This window comes from Melospiza georgiana, chromosome 24 (assembly GCF_028018845.1).
Source record: "Melospiza georgiana isolate bMelGeo1 chromosome 24, bMelGeo1.pri, whole genome shotgun sequence".
Lineage (NCBI taxonomy): Eukaryota > Metazoa > Chordata > Aves > Passeriformes > Passerellidae > Melospiza > Melospiza georgiana.
In genome coordinates, this window is record NC_080453.1 from 6,746,637 (window position 1) to 6,771,840 (window position 25,204).

Below are 25,204 nucleotides of genomic sequence, written 5' to 3' on the forward strand. Positions count from 1 at the left end.
AATGCTCCTGAGACATCACCCTTCTGTCTTTGCAGGGGCTGTATCACTGGCCTGACTGCCCTCTGAGCAGCAGCTGATGGCCTGCTGGAGCAGAAACAGCTCCCTGTGCTCAATGCAAGCAAGCAGAAGCAAGATCCCTTCCTTCCAAGCACAGGATGTGTCTTCAAATGTCTGGTGCTGGAAAGTCCAATCCTTCCCACAGCTTCTGCTTTCAATAATTTGGAATTCAACAGCAAATTAGCAATAAATGCACAGTGCTGGCATGTCTGTGTGGTGGTACTTGGGTGTGTGTAGTGGCTCAGGTTGCTGCCCCGCAGCTGGGGCTGTGCTGTGCTCCAGGCAGGGATTGCACAGGCCGTGTTTCCAGCCTTGCTCCCAGTCCCCCTGCACAGCCAGGGGCTGCTCCCACTGCAGCCTGGCCGTGCTGGCAGTCCCTGGGACCCCGGCGCTGCTGCAGCAAATCCTCAGGGCAGCCTGGCACTGCAATGCAGGGCCGGCAGAGCCCCGGGGCTGGAGTGGGTGCATCTCTGCAGCCTCCAAGGGCAGCCAAATCCCCCCAAAACACCATCCTGAACACTCTGCAGCCCCCCAGGGGCTCTCGGTCCGAAGCACACATGGACTGGCCACGGCGCTGCCTCGCCCTCCAAGCACGTGGAGAAGGTGCTCCCCTGAGCCCCTGCCCGCTCTCGGGTTTCACCATGGCCACGGGCTCCTTGCAGGACCTCACTGGGGCTGGGGGACACGGCCGGCAGAGGGGCAGCCCCGTGCCCTGCGCCCCCAGCCCCGCGGCGCCCGCCGCTCCCTGCCAACCCTACATACTTCTTCATATGCCCATAGGCGCGACCCCGAGGACGGGAGAGCCTCGCTCCTGCTCCAGCACAGGCAGCAACACCGAGACTGAAACAGAAATTAAAACGGAGTGACTGGTTTAAGAATTCTCGGAAATCAGTTGGCCCACCCCTGCCTTTCCTGCCGGAAGGTGCAAGGGTGGGGCTGCTTATTTTCGGCTGCCATTTTCCCCTCAGAGCACAAAAGACGCAGCAGGGGCTGAGGTGCCGCGGTCCCGCGGTGGGTGCTCGGGGACAGCCGCCTTTCTCTGAGGAGGGGACAGAACCGGGGGCTGCTCCCCTCGCTGTGCCGGCGGAGCAGGCGCTGGTCCCTGGGACGGCCAGGATCGTGTGCATGGGCTGGGGGGGTCTCTCCTTGTGAGGGGAGGGGCCGGGGGCTTTTAAGTGGGAGAGGGGCGGCTGGGGGCGATCGTGCCGGGCAGTAAATCCCCTCTGATCCCACCTGCTGCCTATGCAGAGAAATCTTGTTCTTGCTTCCCAAGGGACCGGATTAGAGCAGGGTCATCGCAGCTCTCGCTCCTGCCCAGCCCACCATGCGTAAGTTGGGTGTCTCGTGGGGTCGGGGACGGGGAACTTGCAGTGGGACAGACGGGGAGGGGGGCACAGGGACCCTGGGGCTCGCCCCTTCTCCCCTCTGGGGCGGCCCTGGCCCAGGGCTCGGGGCTCCAGCTGGGAGGGGGGCTTTATTCTCCACACTGCTGCCCTTTTGTCATTTTCCTTCTTAGTTCCCGTTCCGGCAATCGTTGCAATTATACACGTCGTTGGATTAGTTGCAGTCGTTGCAGGAATTACACTTGTAGGTGAGAGTCTGGCACGGGATAAGCAGCATTTGGGTTCTCTTGTGGTGCTGCTGAGGGGGAAGGGGCAGCTGTGGGCAGTGGCTGGACTGGAGTTGTGTCTGCCCCCGCTGCTGCAGCCCTGCACGCTGCTCCTCTCCTGCCGCCCAGGGCTGTCCCCGTCCCTGCAGCCCCAGCCCTCGCTGCCCGCTCTGCTCCCTGGGTGCTTCTGGGGAGGCCGGGTCTGGTGCAGGTGGCAGGGGGAGATGGGGCTCACAGAGAGCACCCTAACACTTCTTTCTCTTCCCTGGAACAGCGATAAAGAAAAGCAAGATAACCATCAAATTGAACAAGGGATCTTTTTCTTTCTTTTTTCAAGCTGGTGAGTGAGGAGGGCAGGGGGGCTGTGCTGTGCTGGGTGGAACACGGGGTTGCACCCTGGGCTTACTCTGAAGCCAGAGCAGCCCTTGAACCCCTCACTGGTCTGAATGTGCCCAAACTGAGGGAAAGGGATCCATCCCAATGTGGTGGGAAGAGCGAGGATCTCTTGGGGTAGGGGTTGGGGCTGAGGGCATTGGGGCTGTGCAGGGAGGTGAGTGCTCTGTGGCAAGAACTGCTGTGTCCACTGGCAGCACTGGCCAGGGACAGAAGGGCAGAGCAGAAAGGGGCTGGGTGTGCTCAGGGAGCAGAGCTGACTGCAGGCCAATGCTCTGGCACAGACTGGGGAGACTCTTGCTGGAGATATTTGTGGCTGCCCCTGGCTCCTGCTTGTCCATCAGCAGGCAGCCTCGATGCTTCTGGGACCTGACACTCCTGTCTTTATAGAGGGAAAACATGAGGACTGACTCTGCCCTGCAAGCAGCAGCAGACATCATGCTGTCCATGGGAAGAGCTCCAGGTTCCCACTGCCAGTGAACAGAAGGTGATTTCCTTCCTTCCAATTGACTTGATTCATGTATTCCCGCTGCTGGAACTGGAAATCCCCCAAAGACCCCCAGCTGCCCCTTTAACAGATTTGGATGGCCTTGAGCAATAAATGCTTTTGAATACTTGAATAGAAGTGCATTTCTGGTGTGGGTGGATGTGGTGTTGCTTGGTGTGCGTGGTGAGCTCCTGGGCTGCTGGCAGAGCATCCTGTGAGCGTCAAGCCACTCCCTGAGCTGCTGCTGCTCACTCCCACTTTTTGTCTCTGGCTGCCTCTCTTTGTCTCTCCCCACACTCCTTTTCCATTTTCCTTCATCCTTCTCCGTCTTTTCTACACTTTTTAGTAGCGTGATTTCTTTTTTTGTTTGTTTTTTCGTTATCAATAAACACTTTTCAGATGCAACGTTGTCTCAGTTGACTTAATTTTTTTCCAGACCATCTATTTTTAGAAGAATTCATTGCAGTTCCCCACAGTGGAAAGCCACAGGCTCCCTGCAGGGACAATGCCAAGGTCCAGTGTCCTGGAGGTGGGGGAGCCCCAGCCCGGCTCCAGCAGAGACAACATCAGGAGTTGATGAGAATGAAAGTGAAATTCAGTGATTGAGCAATTTCTCATAAATTTCTTGTCCTGACATTCCCTTTTGGGATCTCTTCTGCAGCCCTTTGACCCTCTGAGCACAGCAGACACAGGACAGGCTGGTGGTGTGGGGTGCTGTGCTCCCACAGTGGGTGTTTGGGGACAGCACCCCCTTTCTCTGTGTAGGGGGGGCAATAAGGGGCCCTGCTCACCTGGCTGTATCGGTGGGGAGAGATAAGATAACAGGCTGTGGGCTGTGCCTGCAGAATGCCATGTCAGCATGGAATAACTGCTGTCCCCTGACCTTGGGAAGAAATGCCACTTTGTGGACACCCTAAGGAGAGGAGCCTGTCGGGACCTGAACGGCACGAGATGACCCCACAGAAGGATGATAAGAAAACGTTAAGAACGTTGCTGATATGGCAATGTGTGAAAGGTCACTTAGTGATAAAAAACGTACAAGGAAATCGTGGGTCTTGATGAAAGGTATAAAAGCAGCTCCTTTTTCTTGATAAATATCAGTATCCCTGCGGGTCTGAGTCCGTGTGCTGGTGGAGCAGCGGAGCCTGGGTGGGCACTGAGGGGTCTCTGCTCTCATGGGACAGCTGGGCTGTCCTGGGTGGGAGAGGGGTGGCTCAGGGCGATCGTGCAGGGCAGCAAAGCCCCTCTGACCCCACCTGCTGCCCATGGAAAGATTTCTTGTTCTTGCTTCCCAAGGATACCAGGATTAGAGCAGACTCACGGCAGCTCTTGCTCCTGCCTAGCTGACCATGGGTAAGTTGGGTGTCTCATGGGGTCTGGGACATGGGACCTGCAATGGGGGGCACAGGGACCCTGGGGTTCGCCCCTTTGGGCCTCTGCAGGGCTGAAGGAGGAGCTGCTGCTGCCTCTGGGACCCTGCCCGGCTCAGGGCACGGGGCTCCAGCCAGGAGGAGCTTTAGTGCCCAACTCCCGCTCATCTGCCATTTTCCTTCTTAGGCTTAGAGACATTCATGATTCCGTTTCTTCTGGGATTTGCCATGGCACTTCTGCTTACAGGTGAGAATTTGGCATGAGATGAGCAGCGCTGGGCTTCACTTCTGGTGGTGCTGCTGAGGGGGAAGGGGCAGCTGTGGGCAGTGGCTGGAATGGAGTTGTGCCTGCCCCCGCTGCTGCAGCCCTGCACGCTGCTCCTCTCCTGCCGCCCAGGGCTGTCCCCGTCCCTGCAGCCCCAGCCCTCGCTGCCCGCTCTGCTCCCTGGGTGCTTCTGGGGAGGCCGGGTCTGGTGCAGGTGGCAGGGGGAGATGGGGCTCACTGAGAGCACCCTAACGCTGCTCTGCCCTCCCTGCAGGATTGGCAAAGGGTGAGATCATCGACTTCTTCAGGAATCTGAATTATTTTGGCTTCATTTTCAGAAACGGTGAGTGGGGAGGGCATTGGAGCTGGACTTTGCCGGGTCTGCCCCGTCTGCAGGAGTCCCGCTCTCCCGGAGGAGCTGAACCCCTCCCTGCCCGCGGGAAGCAGGGACTGAATTCCAGGGTTTGCTTTGCTTGCGTGCATTGCCATGACCCCACACTCTGGAACCCCCCTGGTGTAGCAGTCGCATATCCTCTGAACAGACAGAGACATAATTCTCTCTCCCAGGATTTTCCTGGAAAGCTGTGAGAAGCCTGTGAGAAAGCTCAGAAAAAGTATGACAAACAATTCTTATCTCCACTTGCTGCAATCGTTGTTGTGTGCATGCGCACATGCGGAATGAGATTGTTTACTGAAGAGGGATTTCTTAATTGGACTCTGGTGATCGTGTTTTGATTGATTGACCAATTAGGTCAAAGATGTGTTGTGACTGTCTGGCAAAGGGTGATTGGCTTTTCTTAGTAATTGGTATGGTATAGTATAGTATAGTATAGTATAGTATAGTATAGTATATAATAAAGCATTTGATCAGCCGTCTGCAATCATGGAGTCAATGGACATTATTCCCTGTTTAGGGGTTCATTGCCTCAATACCCTGGTACCATGGCTGGGACCCCCACCGCTGTCCTGTGCCCCCCTTGCTGTATCTGACCCCCCGAATAAAGACTCATGCTCAGCCCTCTGCCTCCTGCCTGGGTGTGGCTGGGATGGGGCAGCCCCAGGGACAGCACCGGGACCATTCCAGTGCGCCGGGCACCGCGGGCAGGTGAGCAATGCTGTGGGCAGCGCTGCTTCCTTCCCTCTTCCACCTTCCCTGTTCTCTTCCTCTTTGTTTTCCTTTCCCTCTTCTCCCTCCTGCCCTCCTGCCTTTTTCCCACAAAGGAGCTGCCACTGGGGCAGTTGCCCAAGCAGGTGAAGGTCTGGCACTGGGGCTCACTGCCAGGCTGGGGCTGCAAGTTTTGGGCCCCAAGACACTCAGGGTGCTGCTGTGAGGGAGGGGCAGGACCAGCCTGGAGCTGCAGATTGCTCTCTTGGTGCCAAAATTGGGCTGACATCTATCCTGCTGTCGCTCGGTGCAGGAGACTTTGCCAAGACGTACAAGGGAAAGCCAACTCCAGAGGAGGAACCCAAGGAGGAGACACCTTTGGATGAGAAATCTGGGGAGCACACAACTCCTGGTGATGAGCCCAAGGAGGAAACAATTTCAGATGAGGTATCTGGTGAGGAGATAACTCCTGGTGATGAACCCGAGGAGGAGACAATGTCGTATCAGGAATCTGGTGAGAAGATAACTCTTGGTGATGAGCCCAAGAAGGAGCCAATTTCAGATGAGGTATCTGGTGAGGAGATAACTCTTGGTGATGAGCCCAAGGAGGAGACAATTTCAGATGAGGTATCTGGTGAGGAGACAACTCCTGGTGATGAACCTGAAGAAGAGACAATTTCAGACGAGGAATGTGGCGAGGAGACAACTCCTGGTGATGAACCCGAAGAGGAGACAATTTCAGATGAGGAATGTGGTGAGGAGACAATTGCTGGTGATGAACCCGAAGAGGAGACAATTGCAAATGAGGAATCAAAGGATGAGACGAATCCTGGTGACAAACCCAAGAATGAGGCTAGACGAAGTAAAAAGAAGGGTAAGTTTTTGTTAGACATCAGGAAAAAAGTTATTCACTGAAAGACTGATTGGGCACTGACATTGTCTGGCCAGGGAGGTGGTGGAGTCACCATCCCTGGACGTGTTTAAGAAGACACTGGAGGTGGCATCAGTGCTGTGGTTTATTTGATGCGGGGGTGTAAGGTCAGAGGTGTGATTTGATCTCAAAGGTCTTTTCCAGCCTAGTTCATTCTGTGATTCTTTGTGACCTCCCAAGGGAAGCCAAGCAGATGCCTGAGCCCAAGGTCCCTGCCAGGCAGCCAGGCAGGCTCTGGGAAGCCCCAGCAGCCTGGGCACCTTGAGGAACTGTAGGAGCGAGAGGTGCCCCAAAAGCAGAAGTGCATGGCAGGAGGGGCTGCAGTGGTGGTGGGTGTGCAGGCACCTGCTGAGTGCCCTGGGAATTGCTGTGCTCCAGGCAGGGATTGCAGTGGGCACTGCTGCCAGCCCTGCTCCCTCTCGCCCTGCACAGGGAAGGGCTGGCAAGGCAGTGGGTGAGTTTGTTATGAACTCTGTTTGATTGACCTTGTGCTGGTGGCAGGTGACAGACTGGGCTGACACCTGCCCTGTGTCCCTGTGCTGTTCTGGGTTGGTGGCTGTGGCGGGCAGGGCAGGGTGGGTGGGTGTGCACTGCGGGATGTGCCCCTGTTCCAGCCTGGGGGGACACTGGGACCCAGCCCTCCAGAGGGCTCTTCCCAGGGGTCTTGAGAGGCAAAAGGCAGATGAAGGCAGGGGGAGGCTGGAGGAGCTGCTGCTGGCTCTGGGACCCTGCTCTGCCCAGCACAGAGTGCTCAGCACTGCTCAGGGGAGTTTTGCTGTCCATGCTCATGTCCTTCCTCCCCTACTGCCATTTTCTTTCTCAGGGAAGAAAAAGAAAAGCATTGGAGCTGTCATAAGAAAAACAGTGGGAGCAGGTGAGGATCTGGCACGGGATGAGCAGTGCTCGGGTTCACTGCCCGGCCCCAGCCCCGTGGGCTCCTGGGGACTGGGCTGGGCTGGGGGCTGCAAGTACCAGGGCTGGGGAGAATTGGGGTGCAGGTGGGAGGAAGAGGGGAGGAGGGGCAGCTGTGGGCAGTGCCTGGAATGGAGTTGTGCCTGCCCCCGCTGCTGCAGCCCTGCACGCTGCTCCTCTCCTGCCGCCCAGGGCTGTCCCCGTCCCTGCAGCCCCAGCCCTCGCTGCCCGCTCTGCTCCCTGGGTGCTTCTGGGGAGGCCGGGTCTGGTGCAGGTGGCAGGGGGAGATGGGGCTCACAGAGAGCACCCTAAAGGTGTGCTGTCCTCCCTGCAGGAGTAGCATTGGTTGGCTTCCCGGCGATCTTTGGCGCGCTGGGGCTCACCGGGGTTGGCATTGCCGCCGGCTCCGTCGCTGCCAAGATGATAATGGGAGCTGATGGCGGAGTGGCTGAAGATGGCGAGGTGGCCGTGCTACAGACGATTGGTGAGTGGGGAGGGCAGGGGAGCTGGGCTTCATCTCCATGGCAGGCAACACATGGCATGGTCTGAATTGCTCCAAACTCTCAGGGTGTTCCATGCCCAGGAGGAGCCCTTGGCTGGCTGTGCCCAGGGCTCGGTCCCTCAGCAGGCAGCCTCGATGCTACTGGGACATCACGCCATGGTCTGTCCTTGCAGGATCTGCAGCTTACTCTCTTGCTGTCAAAACTGGGCTGAAAACTGCCCTGAGATCAATCAGTGCAGCAAGTGGCGGCTGGCTATCAAAGCGGAAGAAAACTCCAAGTGACAAACCTAAAGAAACAACAAATATCCAAGTGACAACCCCAACAAAGGACAAAACCCAAGTGACCAACCCAAGAAAAAGTAACTTGGGTGACAAACATGAGGAGAAGACAACTCCAGACAAGCAACTCAAGAGAAGCCAAGCAGCTTCCTGATCCCAAAGCTGTGCCTTGCACAATGCAGGTGCTGGGAAACCCCCTCAGATCTTTGTCTCCCCTTTGAAAAGGTTTGGATTCTCTTGAGCAGTGATTGCCCTGAAGCCAATAAAAGTGCTTTGCTTGCAGCAGAGTTGGTGTCTGTGTGTGGCTGCTCTCTTGGGTGATGGTGGCATTAGAGGGGGACAGGGCACAGGGGATGCTCAGTGCCCAGCACTGACCTGCTCGCTGATGCTGCCCCCAGTTCCCCTGCTCTCAGTTTGGGGCAGGGGAGAAGTTACAGCCCAAGCCAGAGGAACAGAACCCAGTGTGAGTGGGAACCACCAGGTGCTGCTGTGCAGGTGATCAGCTGCAATTTTAACTGTGGCTTAAAAACTACCAAGCCCTCCCCATATGAAATCTGTGAGATTCTGCTTTTAGGCTGTGTACTGGTTTGTAAACCACTTTTAGATTCCAGTGTCATAGAGGAAAGAAGGATGGCTGCACTCTTTCATTAAGGTTAAAGGTTTTAATCGCTTTTCCAGAATACAGGTATGATTGAAACAAAAACACTTTAGAGGGTCTCAATAATTCACTTATGAATACCATACATTGAACCTATAAATTCTCGTATTAGGAAACATTTCCCCTGACCTTGGGAAGAAATGCCACTTGGTGGACGCCCTAAGGAGAGGAGCCTGTTGGAATCTGCCTGACACCTGGATGGCACGAGATCACCCCATAAAAGGATGATGAGAAAGCCTTAAGAATGTTTAATGATTGCTGATGTGGCAATGTGTGATAGGTCCCTTAGTGATAAAAAACATACAAGGAAATAGTGGGCCTTGAGGAAGGGTATAAAACCAGCTCCTTTCCCTCGATAAATATCTCAGTGTCCCTGTGGGTCTGAGTCCATGCACTGGCAGAGCAGCCCAGGTAGCCCTGGGCTGGGCTGGAGCCTGGGTGGGCACTGAGGGGTCTCTGCTCTTATGGCATGGCTGGGCTGTCCTGGGTGGGAGAGGGGTGGCTCAGGACGATCGTGCAGGGCAGCAAAGACCCCACCTGCTGCCCATGGAAAGATTTCTTGTTCTTGCTTCACAAGGATACCGGGATTAGAGCAGACTCATGGCAGATCTGGATCCCTGGACCATGGGTAAGTTGGGTGTCTCATGGGGTCTGGGACATGGGACCTGCAGTGGGGGGCACAGGGACCCTGGGGTTCGCCCCTTCCCCCCTCTGGGGCCTCTGCAGGGCTGAAGGAGGGCGGCGCTGGCAGAGCTGCTGCTGCCTCTGGGACCCTGCCCTGCCTGGTACACGGTGCTGGGCTCCAGCTGGGAGGGGCTTTAGTGCCCAACTCCTGCTCATCTGCCATTTTCCATCTTAGGCTTTGAGTCATTCGTGATTACATTTCTTCTGGGATTTGCCGCGGCACTTGTTATCGCACTTCAGATTCTGGGTGAGAATTGGACACGGGGTGAGCAGCGCTCAGCTTCACTTCTGGTGGTGCTGCTGAGAGGGAAGGGGCAGCTGTGGGCAGTGCCTGGAATGGAGTTGTGTCTGCCCCCGCTGCTGCAGCCCTGCACGCTGCTCCTCTCCTGCCGCCCAGGGCTGTCCCCGTCCCTGCAGCCCCAGCCCTCGCTGCCCGCTCTGCTCCCTGGGTGCTTTTGGGGAGGCCGGGTCTGGTGCAGGTGGCAGGGGGAGATGGGGCTCACTGAGAGCACCCTAACGCTGCTCTGCCCTCCCTGTAGGAAGAGCAAGGAATGAGCCTTTGAACATCGATATCAATCTCCTGGGTGTACGTTTCCATTTTGGTGAGTGAGGAGGGCAGGGGGGCTGGGCTGTGCTGGGTGGAACACGGGGTTGCACCCTGGGCTTACTCTGAAGCCAAAGCAGCCCTTGAAGCCCTCACTGGTCTGAATGTGCCCAAAGTGTCGCAAAGGGATCCATCCCAATGTGGTGGGAAGAGCCAGGACACGATGGGGCAAGGGCATTGGGGCTGAGGGCACTGGGGCTGTGCAGGGAGGTGAGTGCTCTGTGGTGAGAACTGCTGTGTCTACTGGCAGCACTGGCCAGAGCTGGAAATGGAGAGCAGGAAGGGGCTGGATGTGCTCAGGGAGCAGAGCTGACTGCAGCCAACGCTCTGGCACAGACTGGGGAGACTCTTGCTGGAGATATTTGTGGCTGTCCCTGGCTCCTGCTTGTCCATCAGCAGGCAGCCGATGCTTCTGAGACCTGACGCTCCTGTCTTTATAGGGGGGAAACAAAAGGCCAGCCCCCCAGGCTGCAGCCAATGCCTTGCTGACCAGAAGAAGAAAGCCTGATCACCATGGGCAGTGAACAGAAGGTGATTTCCTTCCTTCCAAGCAGCCTGCTTCATGTCTTCCCACAGCATGGACTAGAATGCCCCCACCAACCAGCAGCTGGCCCTTTAACAGATTTGGATGGCCTTGAGTCATAAATTCTTTTGAAACCTTTATTAAAAGTGCATTTCTGGTGTGGGTGTGTGTGGTGGTGCCTGGTGTGCATCGTGGCTCAGGGGTAGGGTGGTAGTGTAGGGTAACTTTTTTTGTTTGTTTGTTTTTTTGTTATCAAGAAACAGTTTTCAGATACAATGTTGTCTCTGTTGACTTAACTTCATTCCAGACCATCTGTTTTTAAAAGAATTCCTCGCAGTTCCCCACAGTGGAAAGCCACAGGCTCCCTGCAGGGGCAACCCCAATGTCCAAAGTCCTGGAGATGGGGGAGCCCCAGCCCAGCTCCAGCAGAGACAGCAAAATCACTTGTTGATTAGAACGAAACGGAAACTCAGTGGTTGAGCAATTTCTCGGAAATTACCTGTGGTGACATTACCTGTTGGTGTCTTTCCTGCTGCCCTTTGACCCTCTGAGCACAGCAGACACAGGACAGGTCGGTGGTGTGGGGTGCTGTGCTCCCACCGTGGGTGTTTGGGGACAGCACCCCCTTTCTCTGTGTAGGGGGGACAATAACGGGGGGCTGCTCACCTTGGGGGCAATAACGGGGAGCATCCACCAAGCCCTGGGCGGGGCAGGGGCCTGGGCAGAGTCTGAGGGCTCTGTGCCTGTGTGGGGAACCGCGGGCTCCTGAGTGGGACAGGTGTGGCTGAGCACGATCGTACAGGACACCAAAGCCCCGCCAGCCCCGCCTGCTGCTCACGGAAAAACGTCTTGTTCTCGTTTCTGGGAGGAGCAGGCTCACAGAGGACACAGTGCAGCTCCTGCTGCCGTCCAGACCACCATGGGTAAGTTGGGTGGCTCGTGGGGTCAAGGAGATGGGACCTGGATGGGACAATATAGGGGGGGACAGGGACCCTGGGGTTCGCCCCTTCAGGCCCCTGCAGGGCTGAAGGAGGAGCTGCTGCTGCTCCTGGCACCCTGCCCTGACCTTCACAGGGCGCTGGGCTCCAGCTGGGAGTAGCTTTAGTGCCCAACTCCTGCTCATCTGCCATTTTCCTTCTTAGACTTTCTTCTACTTGTCGCTGCATTCCTCATTGGAATCGTCATTAGACCTGCACTTGTAGGTGAGAGCCTGGCACAGGATGAGCAACTCTCAGCTTTGCTGGTGGTGCTGCTGAGGGGGAAGGGGCAGCTGTGGGCAGTGCCTGGAATGGAGTTGTGCCTGCCCCCGCTGCTGCAGCCCTGCACGCTGCTCCTCTCCTGCCGCCCAGGGCTGTCCCCGTCCCTGCAGCCCCAGCCCTCGCTGCCCGCTCTGCTCCCTGGGTGCTTCTGGGGAGGCCGGGTCTGGTGCAGGTGGCAGGGGGAGATGGGGCTCACCGAGAGCACCCTAACGCTGCTCTGCCCTCCTTGCAGCACTGGCAAGAGGTGAGGCCATCAAGTTCTCTATGAATTACAAGTATTTTGGCTTCAGTCTCCGAATCGGTGAGTGGGGAGGGCAGGGAATTGGGATGTGCTGGGAGGGAACACAGACTTGTACCCTGGGCTTCCTGTAGAGCCAAAGCAGCCCTTGAAGCCTTCAGTGGTCTGAACCCAACTGAAATCTAGCAAAGGAATCTAGCAACGTGGTGGGAAGAGCCAGGAGTTGCTGGGGCAGGGACCAGGGCTGAGGGCATTGGGGCTGTGCAGGGAGGTGAGTGCTCTGTGGCAAGAACTGCTGTGTCCACTGGCAGCACTGGCCAGGGACAGAAAGGCAGAGCAGAAAGGGGCTGGGTGTGCTCAGGCAGCCGAGCTGACTGCAGCCAACGCTCTGGCACAGACTGAGGTGACCCTTAGTGGGGTGCAGCCCAAACCACTGAACCTCGACTGCATCCTGGAGCATCCCATCGCCCACGAAGGGCAGCCACCCCCAAAACACCATCCTGAGCATCCTCCAGCCACTGAGGGGCTCTGGGTCTGAGGCACACATGGGTTGGCCATGGCTCCAAACATGAGGAGCAGTTTGGTGGCTGTGGGCACAGGGGCCCTCTGGGCAGTGCCTCCACCTGGGCTGTGCTGGGCACAGGCTGAGGATGGGACTGGGGGTGGGCAGGAGGTGCTCCCCAAGGCCCCTGCACAACCTCTGGCCTCTGGCTCCCATCCAGGCATTGGATGGCTTTGTTGTAAACCACGTTTGAGTCACCTTGTGCCAGTGACAGGTGACAGTCTGGCTGACAAGTGCTCTGTGTCCTGTACTGTGTCCCATGTGTGACCTCAGGACTCTCCCCACACCCAGCTGAGCTTTACTTTCTGCATTCTCTCTATTATTTACCTCAGATACACACATTCTGCAGCAGTGTTGGTAAACAAGGCAGCACAGCATTTCCCCAGCACCCTGAGCTTTGTCCTGCCAGGGCAGTGCCCACATCCAGGGCCTGGGGTGGCCACGGGAGCAGGTCAAGGCCCAGGGGTGCCCCATGTGGCCCTGCTGCCTGCACTGCCCTGGCTCTGGGGACACCTGATGGCAGCAGGGAGCTGAGATCTGGGGGATCTGCTCCTCCATGGGGTGCTCCCCCTTGCTAGGGGGGATAATGGGAGCCCTATGCTTAGGCAGGGCCAGCTGGGGAGCCCTGGGCTGATTTCTCCTCCTCTTCCTCAGGACTCCTCACAGCTCTTGGCCATTGTGCTGCTTTGGGCTGGGCTAGGGGTAATTTTAATTTTCCTCCCAGGGGCTGTGTTTTGGTTTTGTGCCAAACACGAGGTTGATGCCACAGAGGTGTTTTGTTAGTGCTGAGCTTGCCCAGAGCCAAGGCATTTCCAGGCCCTCACACGGCCATGCTGGGGAGGGATTTGGGGGCGAGTGAGAGGTTGGGAGGAGACGTAGGAGGGACAAGTGACCCCAACTGGCCAATGGGATATCCCCGACCGTGGGATATAACATGAATGAACAAAGGAGGGGACATTTGGAGTGATGGCATTTCTCTTCCCGCATCTGTCCCGTCTGCAGGAGTCCCGCTCTCCCGGAGGAGCTGAACCCCTCCCTGCCCGCGGGAAGCAGGGACTGAATTCCTGGGTTTGCTTTGCTTGCGTGCACGGCTTTTTCTTTCCCTATTAAACTATTGTTGCTATCTTATTGTATTTCATATTTCTGGAGTCCCATCTTAAAGTCCATACCTTCTAGCTGGTTTTCTACCATGTAGCTCTTCTCTGCTGTGCAGTTCCTCATGGCTTCACAGGGGCTCCTCCTGGGCTCTCGACCCACCCCCTTTTATCCCAGTTATCTTTGCAAGCCACAGCTGCTGCCCAACTAAGGACTTCACAGCTGTGGCTCATTTAGAGCAACTAGGACCCACTTATCCAATACATAGGACTCTCACTACGTTTCCCCCTTTTTCTATTACTAACAGATGTATTCAAATACAATATAGATATTCAAGTACAATATATTCATTTCCTTGACAATACATGTTTTATCCCAAGACTCAAAGGCCTCACACAAGTACAATACACACAATCTTCCACAGCTCTTCAGGCTGCTACAGCTCTCAGGCTGTCCTATTTTCCACAGCTCTTCAGGCTGCAAACCTCCATCACGTCGGGGTCACCAATTATTGTTGTTATCTTATTGTATTTCATATTTCTGGAGTCCCACCTTAAAGTCCATACCTTCTAGCTGGTTTTCTACCATGTAGCTCTTCTCTGCTGTGCAGTTCCTCATGGCTTCACAGGAGCTCCTCCTTGTGGGGCTCTCGACCCACCCCCTTTTATCCCAGGTATCTTTGCAAGCCACAGCTGCTGCCCAACTAAGGACTTCACAGCTGTGGCTCATTTAGAGCAACTAGGACCCACTTATCCAATACATAGGACTCTCACTACATTAAACTGTTTATTTCAACCCACAAGTTTTCTAGTTTTTACCCTTCCATTCTGTCCCTAGTCCCGATGGGGTTGGAGGGGTGGGAGTGGTGAGCAAGCGGCTGCGAGGCGCTTTGGGCTGGCTGGGGTTAAGCTTCGGCAGCCACGCAGGGCTCAGGTTTGGCTGCCCTGCCGTGACCCTCCCGTACACAACAGGACCCTCGCACTCGTCTGCCGTGACCCCACACTCTGGAACCCCTCTGGTTCCGCGGCCGGGACCCCCACCCCTGTCCCGTGCTGCCCTTGCTGTGTCTGACGGCAGGAATGGAGAATCAAGCTCAGCCCGCTGCCTCCTGCCTGGGCGCGGCTGGGACGGGGCGGCCCCGGGGCGGGCACCGGCACCTCTCCAGGGCACCGGGCACCGCGGGGCCGTTCCGGTGCACCGGGAACTGCAGGACCTTTCCAGGGCACCGGGCACCGCGGGACCATCCCAGTCCATCGGGCACCACGGGACCATTCCAGTGCACCGGGCACTGCGGGCAGGTGAGCAATGCCGGGGGCAGGTGGGTAGCGCTGCTTCCTTCCCTCTTCCACCTTCCCTGTCCTCTTCCTCTTCATTTTCCTTTTCCTCTTCTCCCTCCTGCCCTCCTGCCTTTTTCCCTCTTAGCTGTGAGACACAGAGGAAAAGGAGCTGCCACAGAAGGTAAATGTCTGGCACTGGGGTTCACTGCCAGGCAGGGGCTGCAAGTGTTGGGAAGGAGAGACTCAGGGTGCTGCTGTGAGGGAGGGGCAGGACCAGCCTGGAGCTGCAGGTTCCTCTCTTGGTGCCAAAATTGGGCTGACATCTATCCTGCTGTCACTGGTGCAGGAGACTCTGCCAAGATGTCCAAGATGAAGCCACCTCCAGAGGAGGAACCCAAGATCCCGATAATTATAAATGAGAAATCTGGGGAGCACACAACTCCTGGTGATGAGCGCAAGAAGGAGAGAAATTCAGATAAGAAATCCTGGGATGAGACAGATCATGGTGATGAACCCAAGGATGGGGATGGTCCTGAGGATGGTCCTGGTGGTGGTCGTGAGGATGGTCCTGGTGGTGGTCCTGAAAATGGTCCCGACAATGGTCCCGACAATAGTCCCGACGATGGTCCCAACAATGGGGATAATCCAGGTAAAGTTCATGGGAAGTTTGGGTGAGACATCAGGGAAAAATTTCTTCACTGAAAGACTGATTGGGCACTGACATTGTCTGGCCAGCCAGGTGGTGAAGTCACCATCCCTGGATGTGTTTAAAAAGACACTGAATGTAGTTTTCAGTGCCATGGTAAAGTTGATGAAAGGGTGTTAGGTCCCAGGTTGGACTAGATGATCTCAAAGGTCTTTTGCAGCTTAGCTCATTCTGTCATTGTTTGTGGCTTCCCAAGGGAAGCCAAGCAGATGCCTGAGCCCAAGGTCCCTGCCAGGCAGCCACGCAGGCTCTGGAAAGCCCCAGCAGCCTGGGCACCTTGAAGAGCTGTAGGAGCGAGAGGTGCCCCAAAAGCAGAAGTGCATGGCAGGAGGGGCTGCAGTGGTGGTGGGTGTGCAGGTACCTGCTGAGTGCCCTGGGAATTGCTGTGCTCCAGGCAGGGATTGCAGTGGGCACTGCTGCCAGCCCTGCTCCCTCTCACCCTGCACAGGGAAGGGCTGGCAAGGCAGTGGGTGTGTTTGCTATGAACTCTGTTTGATTGACCTTGTGCTGGTGGCAGGTGACAGACTGGGCTGACACCTGCCCTGTGTCCCTGTGCTGTTCTGGGTTGGTGGCTGTGGAGGACAGGGAAGGGTGGGTGGGTGGGCACTGCGGGGTGTGCCCCTGTTCCTCCCAGCCTGGGGGGACACTGGGACCCAGCCCTCCAGAGGGCTCTTCCCAGGGGTCTTGAGAGGCAAAAGGCAGATGAAGGCAGGGGGAGGCTGGAGGAGCTGCTGCTGGCTCTGAGACCCTGCTCTGCCTGGCACAGAGTGCTCAGCACTGCTCAGGGGAGTTTTGCTCTCCATGCTCATGTCCTTCCTCCCCTTCTGCCATTTTCTTTCTCAGGGGACAATGGAAGTGGAAGTGCCATTGGAACTGTCATTGCAGCCACAGCGGGAGCAGGTGAGGATCTGGCACTGGATGAGCAGCGCTCGGGTTCACTGCCCGGCCCCAGCCCCGTGGGCTCCTGGGGACTGGGCTGGGCTGGGGCTGCAAGGACCAGGGCTGGGGAGAATTGGGGTGCAGGTGGGAGGAGAAGGGGCAGCTGTGGGCAGTGCCTGGACTGGAGTTGTGTCTGCCCCCGCTGCTGCAGCCCTGCACGCTGCTCCTCTCCTGCCGCCCAGGGCTGTCCCCGTCCCTGCAGCCCCAGCCCTCGCTGCCCGCTCTGCTCCCTGGGTGCTTTTGGGGAGGCCGGGTCTGGTGCAGGTGGCAGGGGGAGATGGGGCTCACAGAGAGCACCCTAACGCTTCATTGTCCTCCCTGCAGGAGTGCTACTCTTTGGCGTCCCACTGGGTGTTGCTGCGCTGGGTTTCACCGGGGCCGGCATTGCCGCCGGCTCCGTCGCTGCCAAGATGATGTCGGCAGCTGCCATCGCCAACGGCGGCGGAGTGGCTGCAGGCAGCACCGTGGCTGTGCTGCAGTCCATCGGTGAGTGGGGAGGGCAGGGGAGCTGGGCTCCATCTCCATGGCAGGGAGCACGGGCTGGCTCTAGAGCCTGAGCAGCCCTTTCACCCCTCCCTGCTCTGAATTGCTCCAAACTCTCAGGGTTCTCCCTACCCAGGAGGAGCCCTTGGCTGGCTGTGCCTAGTGCTCGGTCCCTCAGCAGGCAGCCTTGATGCTCCTGGGAGTTCACATCTCGATTTGTGTTTGCAGGAGCTGCAGGTCTTTCTGCTGGTGCCAAAGCTGCCCTGGGCTCAGCTGGCGCAGCAGCCGGTGCCTGGTTCTCAAAACGGAAGAAACCTCCAAGTGACCAACCTAAAAAGGATAAAAACCCAAGTGACCAACCCAAGAAAAAGTAACTTGGGTGACTAACATGAGGAGGAGATAACTCCAGACAAGCAACCCAAGAGAAGTCAAGCAGGTTGCTGATCCCAAAGCCGTGCCTTGCACAGTGCAGCTGAGAAACCCCCACAGACCCCTCAGATCTTTGACTCCCGTTTCAAAAGCTTTGGATTGTTGTGAGCATTGATTTCTCTGAAGCCAATAAAAGTGCTTTGCTTGCAGCAGAGTTGGTGTCTGTGTGTGGCTGCTCTCTTGGGTGATGGTGGCATTAGAGGGGGACAGGGCACAGGGGATGCTCAGTGCCCAGCACTGACCTGCTCGCTGATGCTGCCCCCAGTTCCCCTGCTCTCAGTTTGGGGCAGGGAAGAAGTTACAGCTCACGGCGCATCCTTCCCCCTCATCTCCCGTCCGAGGCCACCGGGGCCAAAGGGATCCCTGAGGGGACACCCCAGGCTGAGGACGGGAGAGCCCCAGCCCCGCTCGAGCAGAGGCAGCACCATCAAGGGTTACCCAGAAAGCGAAACTGAGCGAGCGACTTCCTTGCTGATTTCTCGGAAATCAGCTGACCGGCCGCTCCCCTTAGCTCCGCCTTTTCTGCAGCCCTTGGTTCCTCAGAGAACAAGAAACACACGAGAGGTTGGAGGCGTGAGGTGCCGCCGTGGGTGTGTGGGGACAGCAGCCTGTCTGTAATGGGGGGACGATAACGGGGCGTTCTCCTCGCTGTGCCGGCGGAGCGGCCGGGCAGGAGCCGGGGCTGGGGAGAGGGAGGGTCCCTTCTTGTGAGGGGAGGGGGCCGGGGTCTCCTGGGTGGGAGAGGGGTGGCTGGGGGCGATCGTGCAGGGCAAGAAAGCCCCGCTGATCGCAGCTGCCGGCCACGCAAAAAAAATCTTGGTTCTCGTTCCCCCAGGGATCCGGGATTAGAGCAGACTCATCGCAGATCTCGCTCCCGCACTGACGATCATGGGTAAGCGGGGAAGTTCCTGGGCTGCGGGCCTGGGTCCTGAGGGGGGCACAGGGACCCTGGGGTTCGCCCCTGCTCCCCTCTCCTCCCGGAGGGCTGAAGGAGGGCGGCGCTGGCAGAGCTGCTGCTGCCTCTGGGACCCTGCCCGGCACAGAGCGCTGGGCTCCAGCTGAGAGGGGCTTTACTGCCCACACTGCTGCCCTTCAGCCCTTTTCCTTCCTAGGTACACGGGTAGTCGCCGTTGCCATGATCACTCTGCTCATCACTGGATCTACAATTGGAGGTGAGAATTTGGCACGGGATGAGCAGTGCTTGGCTTCGCTGCTTGTGCTGCTGAGAGGGAAGGGGCAGCTGTGGGCAGTGCCTGGAATGGAGTTGTGTCTGCCCCCGCTGCTGCAGCCCTGCACGCTGCTCCTCTCCTGCCGCCCAGGGCTGTCCCCGTCCCTGCAGCCCCAGCCCTCGCTGCCCGCTCTGCTCCCTGGGTGCTTCTGGGGAGGCCGGGTCTGGAGCAGGTGGCAGGGGGAGATGGGGCTCACTGAGAGCACCCTAACGCTTCATTGTCCTCCCTTGCAGGAGCAGCAGCAAAGGATCGCAGATCTGAGAGTGAGTGGAGAGGGCAGGGGGGCTGGGCTGTGCTGGGTGGAACACGGGGTTGTAGCCTGGGCTTCCTCTGAAGCCAAAGCAGCTGCTGAAGCCATCCCTGGTCTGAATGTGCCCAAACTGAGGGAAAGGGATCCATTCCAATGTGGTGGGAAGAGCGAGGATCTCTTGGGGTAGGGGTTGGGGCTGAGGGCATCGGGGCTGTGCAGGGAGGTGAGTGCTCTGTGGCAAGAACTGCTGTGTCCACTGGCAGCACTGGCCAGAGGTGGAAATGGAGAGCAGGAAGGGGCTGGGTGTGCTCAGGGAGCAGAGCTGACTGCAGGCCAACTCTCTGGCACACACTGGGGACACTCTTAGTGGGGTGCAGCCTTCCAGGTGCCACCACAGCCCAAACCAATGAGCCTCAACTGCATCCTGGAGCATCACATCACCCGCAAGGGCAGCCACCCCCAAACACCATCCTGAGCATCCTCCACCAATGAGGGGCTCTGGGTCTGACGCATGCATGGATTGGCCATGGGTCTGAACACGAGGAGCTCCGTGCTCAGTGGTGGCTGTGGGCACGTGGGGCCATCTGGGCATGCAGGACACAGACTGGGCTGACACGTGCCGTATGTCCTGTGCTGTTCCAGGTAGGTGACTGTGGCGGGCAGGGCAGGTTGGGCACTCTGGGGTGTGCCCCTTCTCCCTTTTCCTCCCAATCTGAGGGGACATTGGGACCCACCCCTCCAGAGGCCTCTTCCCAGGGATCTTCAGGGGCTGAAACCAGGGGGAGGCTGCAGGAGCTGCTGCTGCTCAGGGGAGCGGTGCTGTCCATACTCATGTCCTTCCTCCCCTCCTGCCATTTTCTTTCTCAGAGGACAATGGAAGTGCCATTGGAGCTGTCATTGGAGCCACAGTGGGAGCAGGTGAGGGTCTGGCACTGGATGAGCAGCGCTCGGGTTCACTGCCTGGTGCCAGCCCCGTGGGGTCCTGGGGTCTGGGCTGGGGCTGGGGGCTGCAAGTACCACGGCTGGGGAGAATTTGGGTGCCGGCAGGAGGAGAAGGGGCAGCTGTGGGCAGTGGCTGGAATGGAGTTGTGTCTGCCCCCGCTGCTGCAGCCCTGCACGCTGCTCCTCTCCTGCCGCCCAGGGCTGTCCCCGTCCCTGCAGCCCCAGCCCTCGCTGCCCGCTCTGCTCCCTGGGTGCTTCTGGGGAGGCCGGGTCTGGTGCAGGTGGCAGGGGGAGATGGGGCTCACTGAGAGCACCCTAACGCTGCTCTGCCCTCCCTGCAGGATTGGCAGTGGTTGGCGTCCCGGTGTTCCTCGGCGCGCTGGGTTTCACCGGGGCCGGCATCGCCGCCGGCTCCATCGCTGCCAAGATGATGTCGGCAGCTGCCATCGCCAACGGCGGCGGAGTGGCTGCAGGCAGCACCGTGGCTGTGCTGCAGTCCATCGGTGAGTGGGGAGGGCAGGGGAGCTGGGCTCCATCTCCATGGCAGGGAGAAAAATGGGGCTCCAGGGATGGGAACACTGAGGCAAAGGAGCGGCTCTTTGGCTCTAGAGCCAGAGAAGCCCTTTGACTCCTCCCTGGTCTGAATTGCTCCAAAATCTCTGGGCTCTCCCTGCTCAGGAGGAGCCCTTGGCTGGCTGTGCCCAGTGCTCGGTCCCTCAGCTGGCAGCCTCGATGCTCCTGAAACTTCACATCTCGATTTGTCTTTGCAGGAGCTGCAGGTCTTTCTGCTGGTGCCCAAGCTGGGCTGACAGCTGCCCTGGGCTCAGCTGGTGCAGCAACCGGTGCCCAGCTAACTGAGTCAAAGAAACCTCCAAGTGACTAACCTACAGAAGGATAAAAAACCCAAGTCACAAACCTAAGAAAAAGTAACTTGAGTGACAAACATGAGGAGGAGATAACTCCATACAAGCAAACCAAGAGAAACGAAGCCGGTTGCTGATCCCAAAGCCGTGCCTTGCACAGTGCAGGTGCTGGGAAACCCCCACAGACCCCTCAAGGCTCTGCCTCCCATTTCAAAAGCTTTGGATTGTTGTGAGCATTGATTTCCCTGAAGCCAATAAAAGCACTTTGCTTTCACCAGAGTTGGTGTCTGTGTGTGGCTGCTCTCTCGGGTGATGGTGGCATTAGAGGGGGACAGGGCACAGGGGATGCTCAGTGCCCAGCACTGACCTGCTCGCTGATGCTGCCCCCAGTTCCCCTGCACTCAGTTTGGGGCAGGGGAGAAGTTACAGCCCAAGCCAGAGGATGGATGCACTCTTTCATTAAGGTTAAAGGTTTTTAAGCACTTTTCCAGAATACAGATACAATTGACCCAGCTCAGCATCAGCAGCAAAGGGGGCGTGCAGCGAGGGTTTTCAGCCGGCTTTTGAGGCTGCCCTGTGGAGAGGAGGAGGCAGAGCGGCTCCAGCTCTGCTCTCCGGACTGCTGTGGGTGCTCCTCGGAGCCGCGGAGTTTCATCGGTCCCAAACCTGCCGGGCAAACGCCCCGTGAAGCCACAGGAGCCCCGGCACAGCCTGAGCAGCCCCGGCCCGGCGCGTCCTTCCCCCTCAGCTCCCGTCCGAGGCCATCGGGGCCAAAGGGATCCCTGAGGGGACACCCCAGGGTGAGGACGGGAGAGCCCCGGCCCTGCTCGAGCAGAGGCAGCACCATCAAGGGTTACCCAGACAGCGAAACTGAGCGAGCGGCTTCCTTGCTGATTTCTCGGAAATCAGCTGACCGGCCGCTCCCCTTAGCTCCGCCTTTCGTCAGCCCTCGGCTCCCCAGAGCACAAACAAACACACGAGAGGTTGGAGGTGTGAGGTGCCGCCGTGGGTGTGTGGGGACAGCAGCCTTTATCTGAGGAGGGGACGATAACGGGGCGTTCTCCTCGCTGTGCCGGCGGAGCGGCCGGGCAGGAGCCGGGGCTGGGGAGAGGAGGGGTCCCTTCTTGTGAGGGGAGGGGGCCGGGGTCTCCTGGGTGGGAGAGGGGTGGCTGGAGTCGATCGTGCAGGGCAAGAAAGCCCCGCTGATCGCAGCTGCCGGCCACGCAAAAAAATCTTGGTTCTCGTTCCCCCAAGGTACCGAGTTTAGAGCAGACTCATCGCAGATCTCGTCCCATCCAGATGGCCGCGGGTAAGCTGGGAGGTTCCTGGGATCGGAGTCTGGGTCCTGAGGGGGGCACAGGGACCCTGGGGTTCGCCCCTGCTCCCCTCTCCTCCCGGAGGGCTGAAGGAGGGCGGCGCTGGCAGAGCTGCTGCTGCTCTGGGACCCTGCCCGGCACAGGGGGCTGGGCTCCAGCTGAGAGGGGCTTTAGTGCAGATGGGCTGGGCTGCGCTGGGTGGAACACGGGGTTGTAGCCTGGGCTTACTCTGAAGCCAAAGCAGCTCTTGAATCCATCCCTGGTCTGAGTGTGCCCAAAGTGTGGGAAAAGGATCCATCCCAATGTGGTGGGAAGAGCCAGGACCTGCTGGGGTTTGGGCTGAGGGGATCAGGGGCTGTGCAGGGAGGTGAGTGCTCTGTGGTGAGAACTCCTGTGTCCACTGGCAGCACTTGGCCAGAGACAGAAAGGCAGAGCAGAAAGGGGCTGGGTGTGCAGCACACCACAACACTCAGGGAGCAGAGCTGACTGCAGGCCAATTCCCTGGCACAAGCTGAGGATGCTCTTAGTGGGGTGCAGCCTTCCAGGTGCCCCCACAGCTCAAACCACTGAACCTCGCCTGCATCCTGGAGCATCACATCACCCACAAAGGGCAGCCAACCCGAAACACCATCCTGAGCATCCTCCAGCCACTGAGAGGCTCTGGGTCTGACGCATCCATGGATTGGCCATGGGTCTAAATACAAGGAGCTCCGTGCTCAGTGGTGGCTGTGGGCACAGGGGCCATCTGGGCAGTGCAGGACACAGACTGGGCTGACACGTGCCCTGTGTCCTGTGCTGTTCCAGGTCGGTGGGTGTGGCAGGCAGGGCAGGGTGGGCATTCCGGGGTGTGCCCCTTCTCCCTGTTCCTCCCAATCTGGGGGGGTATTGGGACCCACCCCACCAGTGGCCTCTTCAGGGGCTGAAGGCAGGGGGAGGCTGGAGGAGCTGCTGCTGCTCAGGGGAGCTGTGCTGTCCATGCTGATGTCCTTCCTCCCCTCCTGCCATTTTCGTTCTCAGGGGCGAATATAATTATCATTAAAACTGTCATTGGAGCCGCAGTGGGAGTCACAGTGGGAGCAGGTGAGGATCTGGAGCTGGATGAGCAGCGCTCGGGTTCACTGGCCGATCCCAGCCCCATGGGGTCCTGGGGACTGGGCTGGGCTGGGGGCTGCAAGGACCAGGGCTGGGGAGAATTGGGGGGCTGGTGGGAGGAAGAGGGGAAGAGGGGCAGCTCTGGGCAGTGCCTGGAATGGAGTTGTGTCTGCCCCCGCTGCTGCAGCCCTGCACGCTGCTCCTCTCCTGCCGCCCAGGGCTGTCCCCGTCCCTGCAGCCCCAGCCCTCGCTGCCCGCTCTGCTCCCTGGGTGCTTTTGGGGAGGCCGGGTCTGGAGCAGGTGGCAGGGGGAGATGGGGCTCACTGAGAGCACCCTAACACTGCTCTGCCCTCCCTGCAGGGTTGGCACTGGTTGGTATCCCGGGGAGCATTGCTGCACTGGGGTTCACCAAGGCCGGCATCCTCGCCGGCTCCGTGGCTGCCAAGATGATGTCGGCAGCTGCCATCGCCAACGGCGGCGGAGTGGCTGCAGGCAGCGCCGTGGCTGTGCTGCAGTCCATCGGTGAGTGGAGAGGGCAGGGGAGCTGGGCTCCATCTCCATGGCAGGGAGAACACGCTGGCTCTAGAGCCAGAGCAGCCCTTTCACCCCTCCCTGCTCTGAATTGCTCCAAACTCTCTGGGTTCTCCCTACCCAGGAGGAGTCCTTGGCTGGCTGTGCCCAGTGCTCGGTCCCTCAGCAGGCAGCCTTGATGCTCCTGGGAGTTCACATTTCAATTTTTCTTTGCAGGAGCTGCAGGACTCTCTCTTGCTGCCAAAACTGGGCTGACAGCTGCCCTAGGCTCAGCTGGCGCAGCAGTCGGTGCCTTGCTCCCCAAGTGATAGAAACCTCCAAGTGACCAACCCAAGGAAAAGTAACTCGGGTGACAAACATGAGGAGGTGACAACTCCAGTCAAGCAACCCAACAGAAGTCAAGCAGGTTGCTGATCCCAAAGCAGTGCCTTACACAATGCAGCTCAGAAACCCCCACAGACCCCTCAGATCTTTGCCTCCCCTTTCAAAAGCTTTGGATTCTCTTGAGTAGTGATTTCCCTGAAGCCAATAAAAGTGCTTTGCTTGCAGCAGAGTTGGTGTCTGTGTGTGGCTGCTCTCTTGGGTGATGGTGGCATTAGAGGGGGACAGGGCACAGGGGATGCTCAGTGCCCAGCACTGACCTGCTCGCTGATGCTGCCCCCAGTTCCCCTGCACTCAGTTTGGGGCGGGGGAGAAATTACAGCCCACGCCAGAGGATGGCTGCACTCTTTCATTAAGGTTAAAGGTTTTTAAGCACTTTTCCAGAATACAGATACAATTGACCCAGCTCAGCAGCAGCAGCAGCAGCAGCAAAGGGGGTGCAGAGAGGGGTTTCAGCCGGTTTTTGAGGCTGCCCTGCGGGGATTAGGAGGCAGAGCGGCTCCAGCTCTGCTCTCCAGACTGCTGTGGGTGCTCGCTGGAGCCGCGGAGTTTCATCGGTCCCAAACCTGCTGGGGAACCGCCCCGTGAAGCCACAGGAGCCCCGGCACAGCCTGAGCAGCCGCGGCCCGGCGCGTCCTTCCCCCTCAGCCCCCGCAGGTCCCGCCCGAGGCCATGGGGGCCAAAGGGATCCCTGAGGGGGCACCCCAGGGCGCGACCCCGAGGACGGGACAGCCCCAGCCCTGCTCTAGCAGAGGGAGCGACTTCAAGGGTTAAGGAGAAAGTGATGCTCAGCGATCGGCTTCAGAAGTTCTCGTACATCAGCTGACCTGACACACCTTCGTTAGTACTTTTCCCGCAGCCCTTGTCCCTCAGAGCACAGTCCACACAGGACAGGTTGGTGACGGGCGGCCGGTGTTTGGGGACAGCAGCCTTTCTCTGAGGGGGGAACAGAACCGGGGGCTGCTCCCCTCGCTGTGCCGGCGGAGCGGCCACCAAAACCCGGCCGGACAGCAGCCGGGGAGGGTGGTGGTGGGTGCGGGGTCGTCTCTGCTTTTAAGGGCAGGGGCCGGGGTCTCCTGGGTGGGAGAGGGGTGGCTGGAGGCGATCGCGCAGGGCAACATAGCCCCGCTGACCCCACCTGCTACCGGCCACGCAAAAAAATCTTGGTCTCGTTCCCCAGGGATCCGGGATTAGAGCAGAATCATCGCAGATCTCGCTCCCGCCCAGACGACC

General features: G+C 58.5%; 2 protein-coding genes across 3 annotated transcripts; both read left to right on the top strand.

The window, feature by feature from the left end:
- Nucleotides 1-17,892: 17,892 nt before the first annotated feature.
- LOC131093284 (interferon alpha-inducible protein 27-like protein 2A) lies at nt 17,893-20,930 on the top strand. 2 transcript variants are annotated; one of them, XM_058040444.1, is made up of 7 exons: nt 17,893-17,931; nt 18,203-18,259; nt 18,480-18,539; nt 18,830-18,859; nt 19,714-19,764; nt 20,130-20,291; nt 20,559-20,930. In XM_058040444.1, the coding sequence occupies exons 2-7, from the start codon at nt 18,256-18,258 to the stop codon at nt 20,669-20,671; spliced, it is 420 nt and encodes a 139-aa protein (XP_057896427.1). In that variant the 5' UTR covers nt 17,893-17,931; nt 18,203-18,255; the 3' UTR covers nt 20,672-20,930. The 2 variants fall into 2 exon arrangements, with proteins under 2 accessions (XP_057896427.1, XP_057896426.1); XM_058040443.1 differs by having other exon boundaries at nt 17,919-17,938.
- A 637-nt stretch (nt 20,931-21,567) lies between these two features.
- On the top strand, nt 21,568-24,143 carry LOC131093285 (interferon alpha-inducible protein 27-like protein 2A). Its single transcript, XM_058040445.1, has 5 exons — nt 21,568-21,660; nt 21,906-21,960; nt 22,985-23,047; nt 23,420-23,581; nt 23,807-24,143. The coding sequence occupies exons 2-5, from the start codon at nt 21,951-21,953 to the stop codon at nt 23,896-23,898; spliced, it is 327 nt and encodes a 108-aa protein (XP_057896428.1). The 5' UTR covers nt 21,568-21,660; nt 21,906-21,950; the 3' UTR covers nt 23,899-24,143.
- Nucleotides 24,144-25,204: the final 1,061 nt, after the last annotated feature.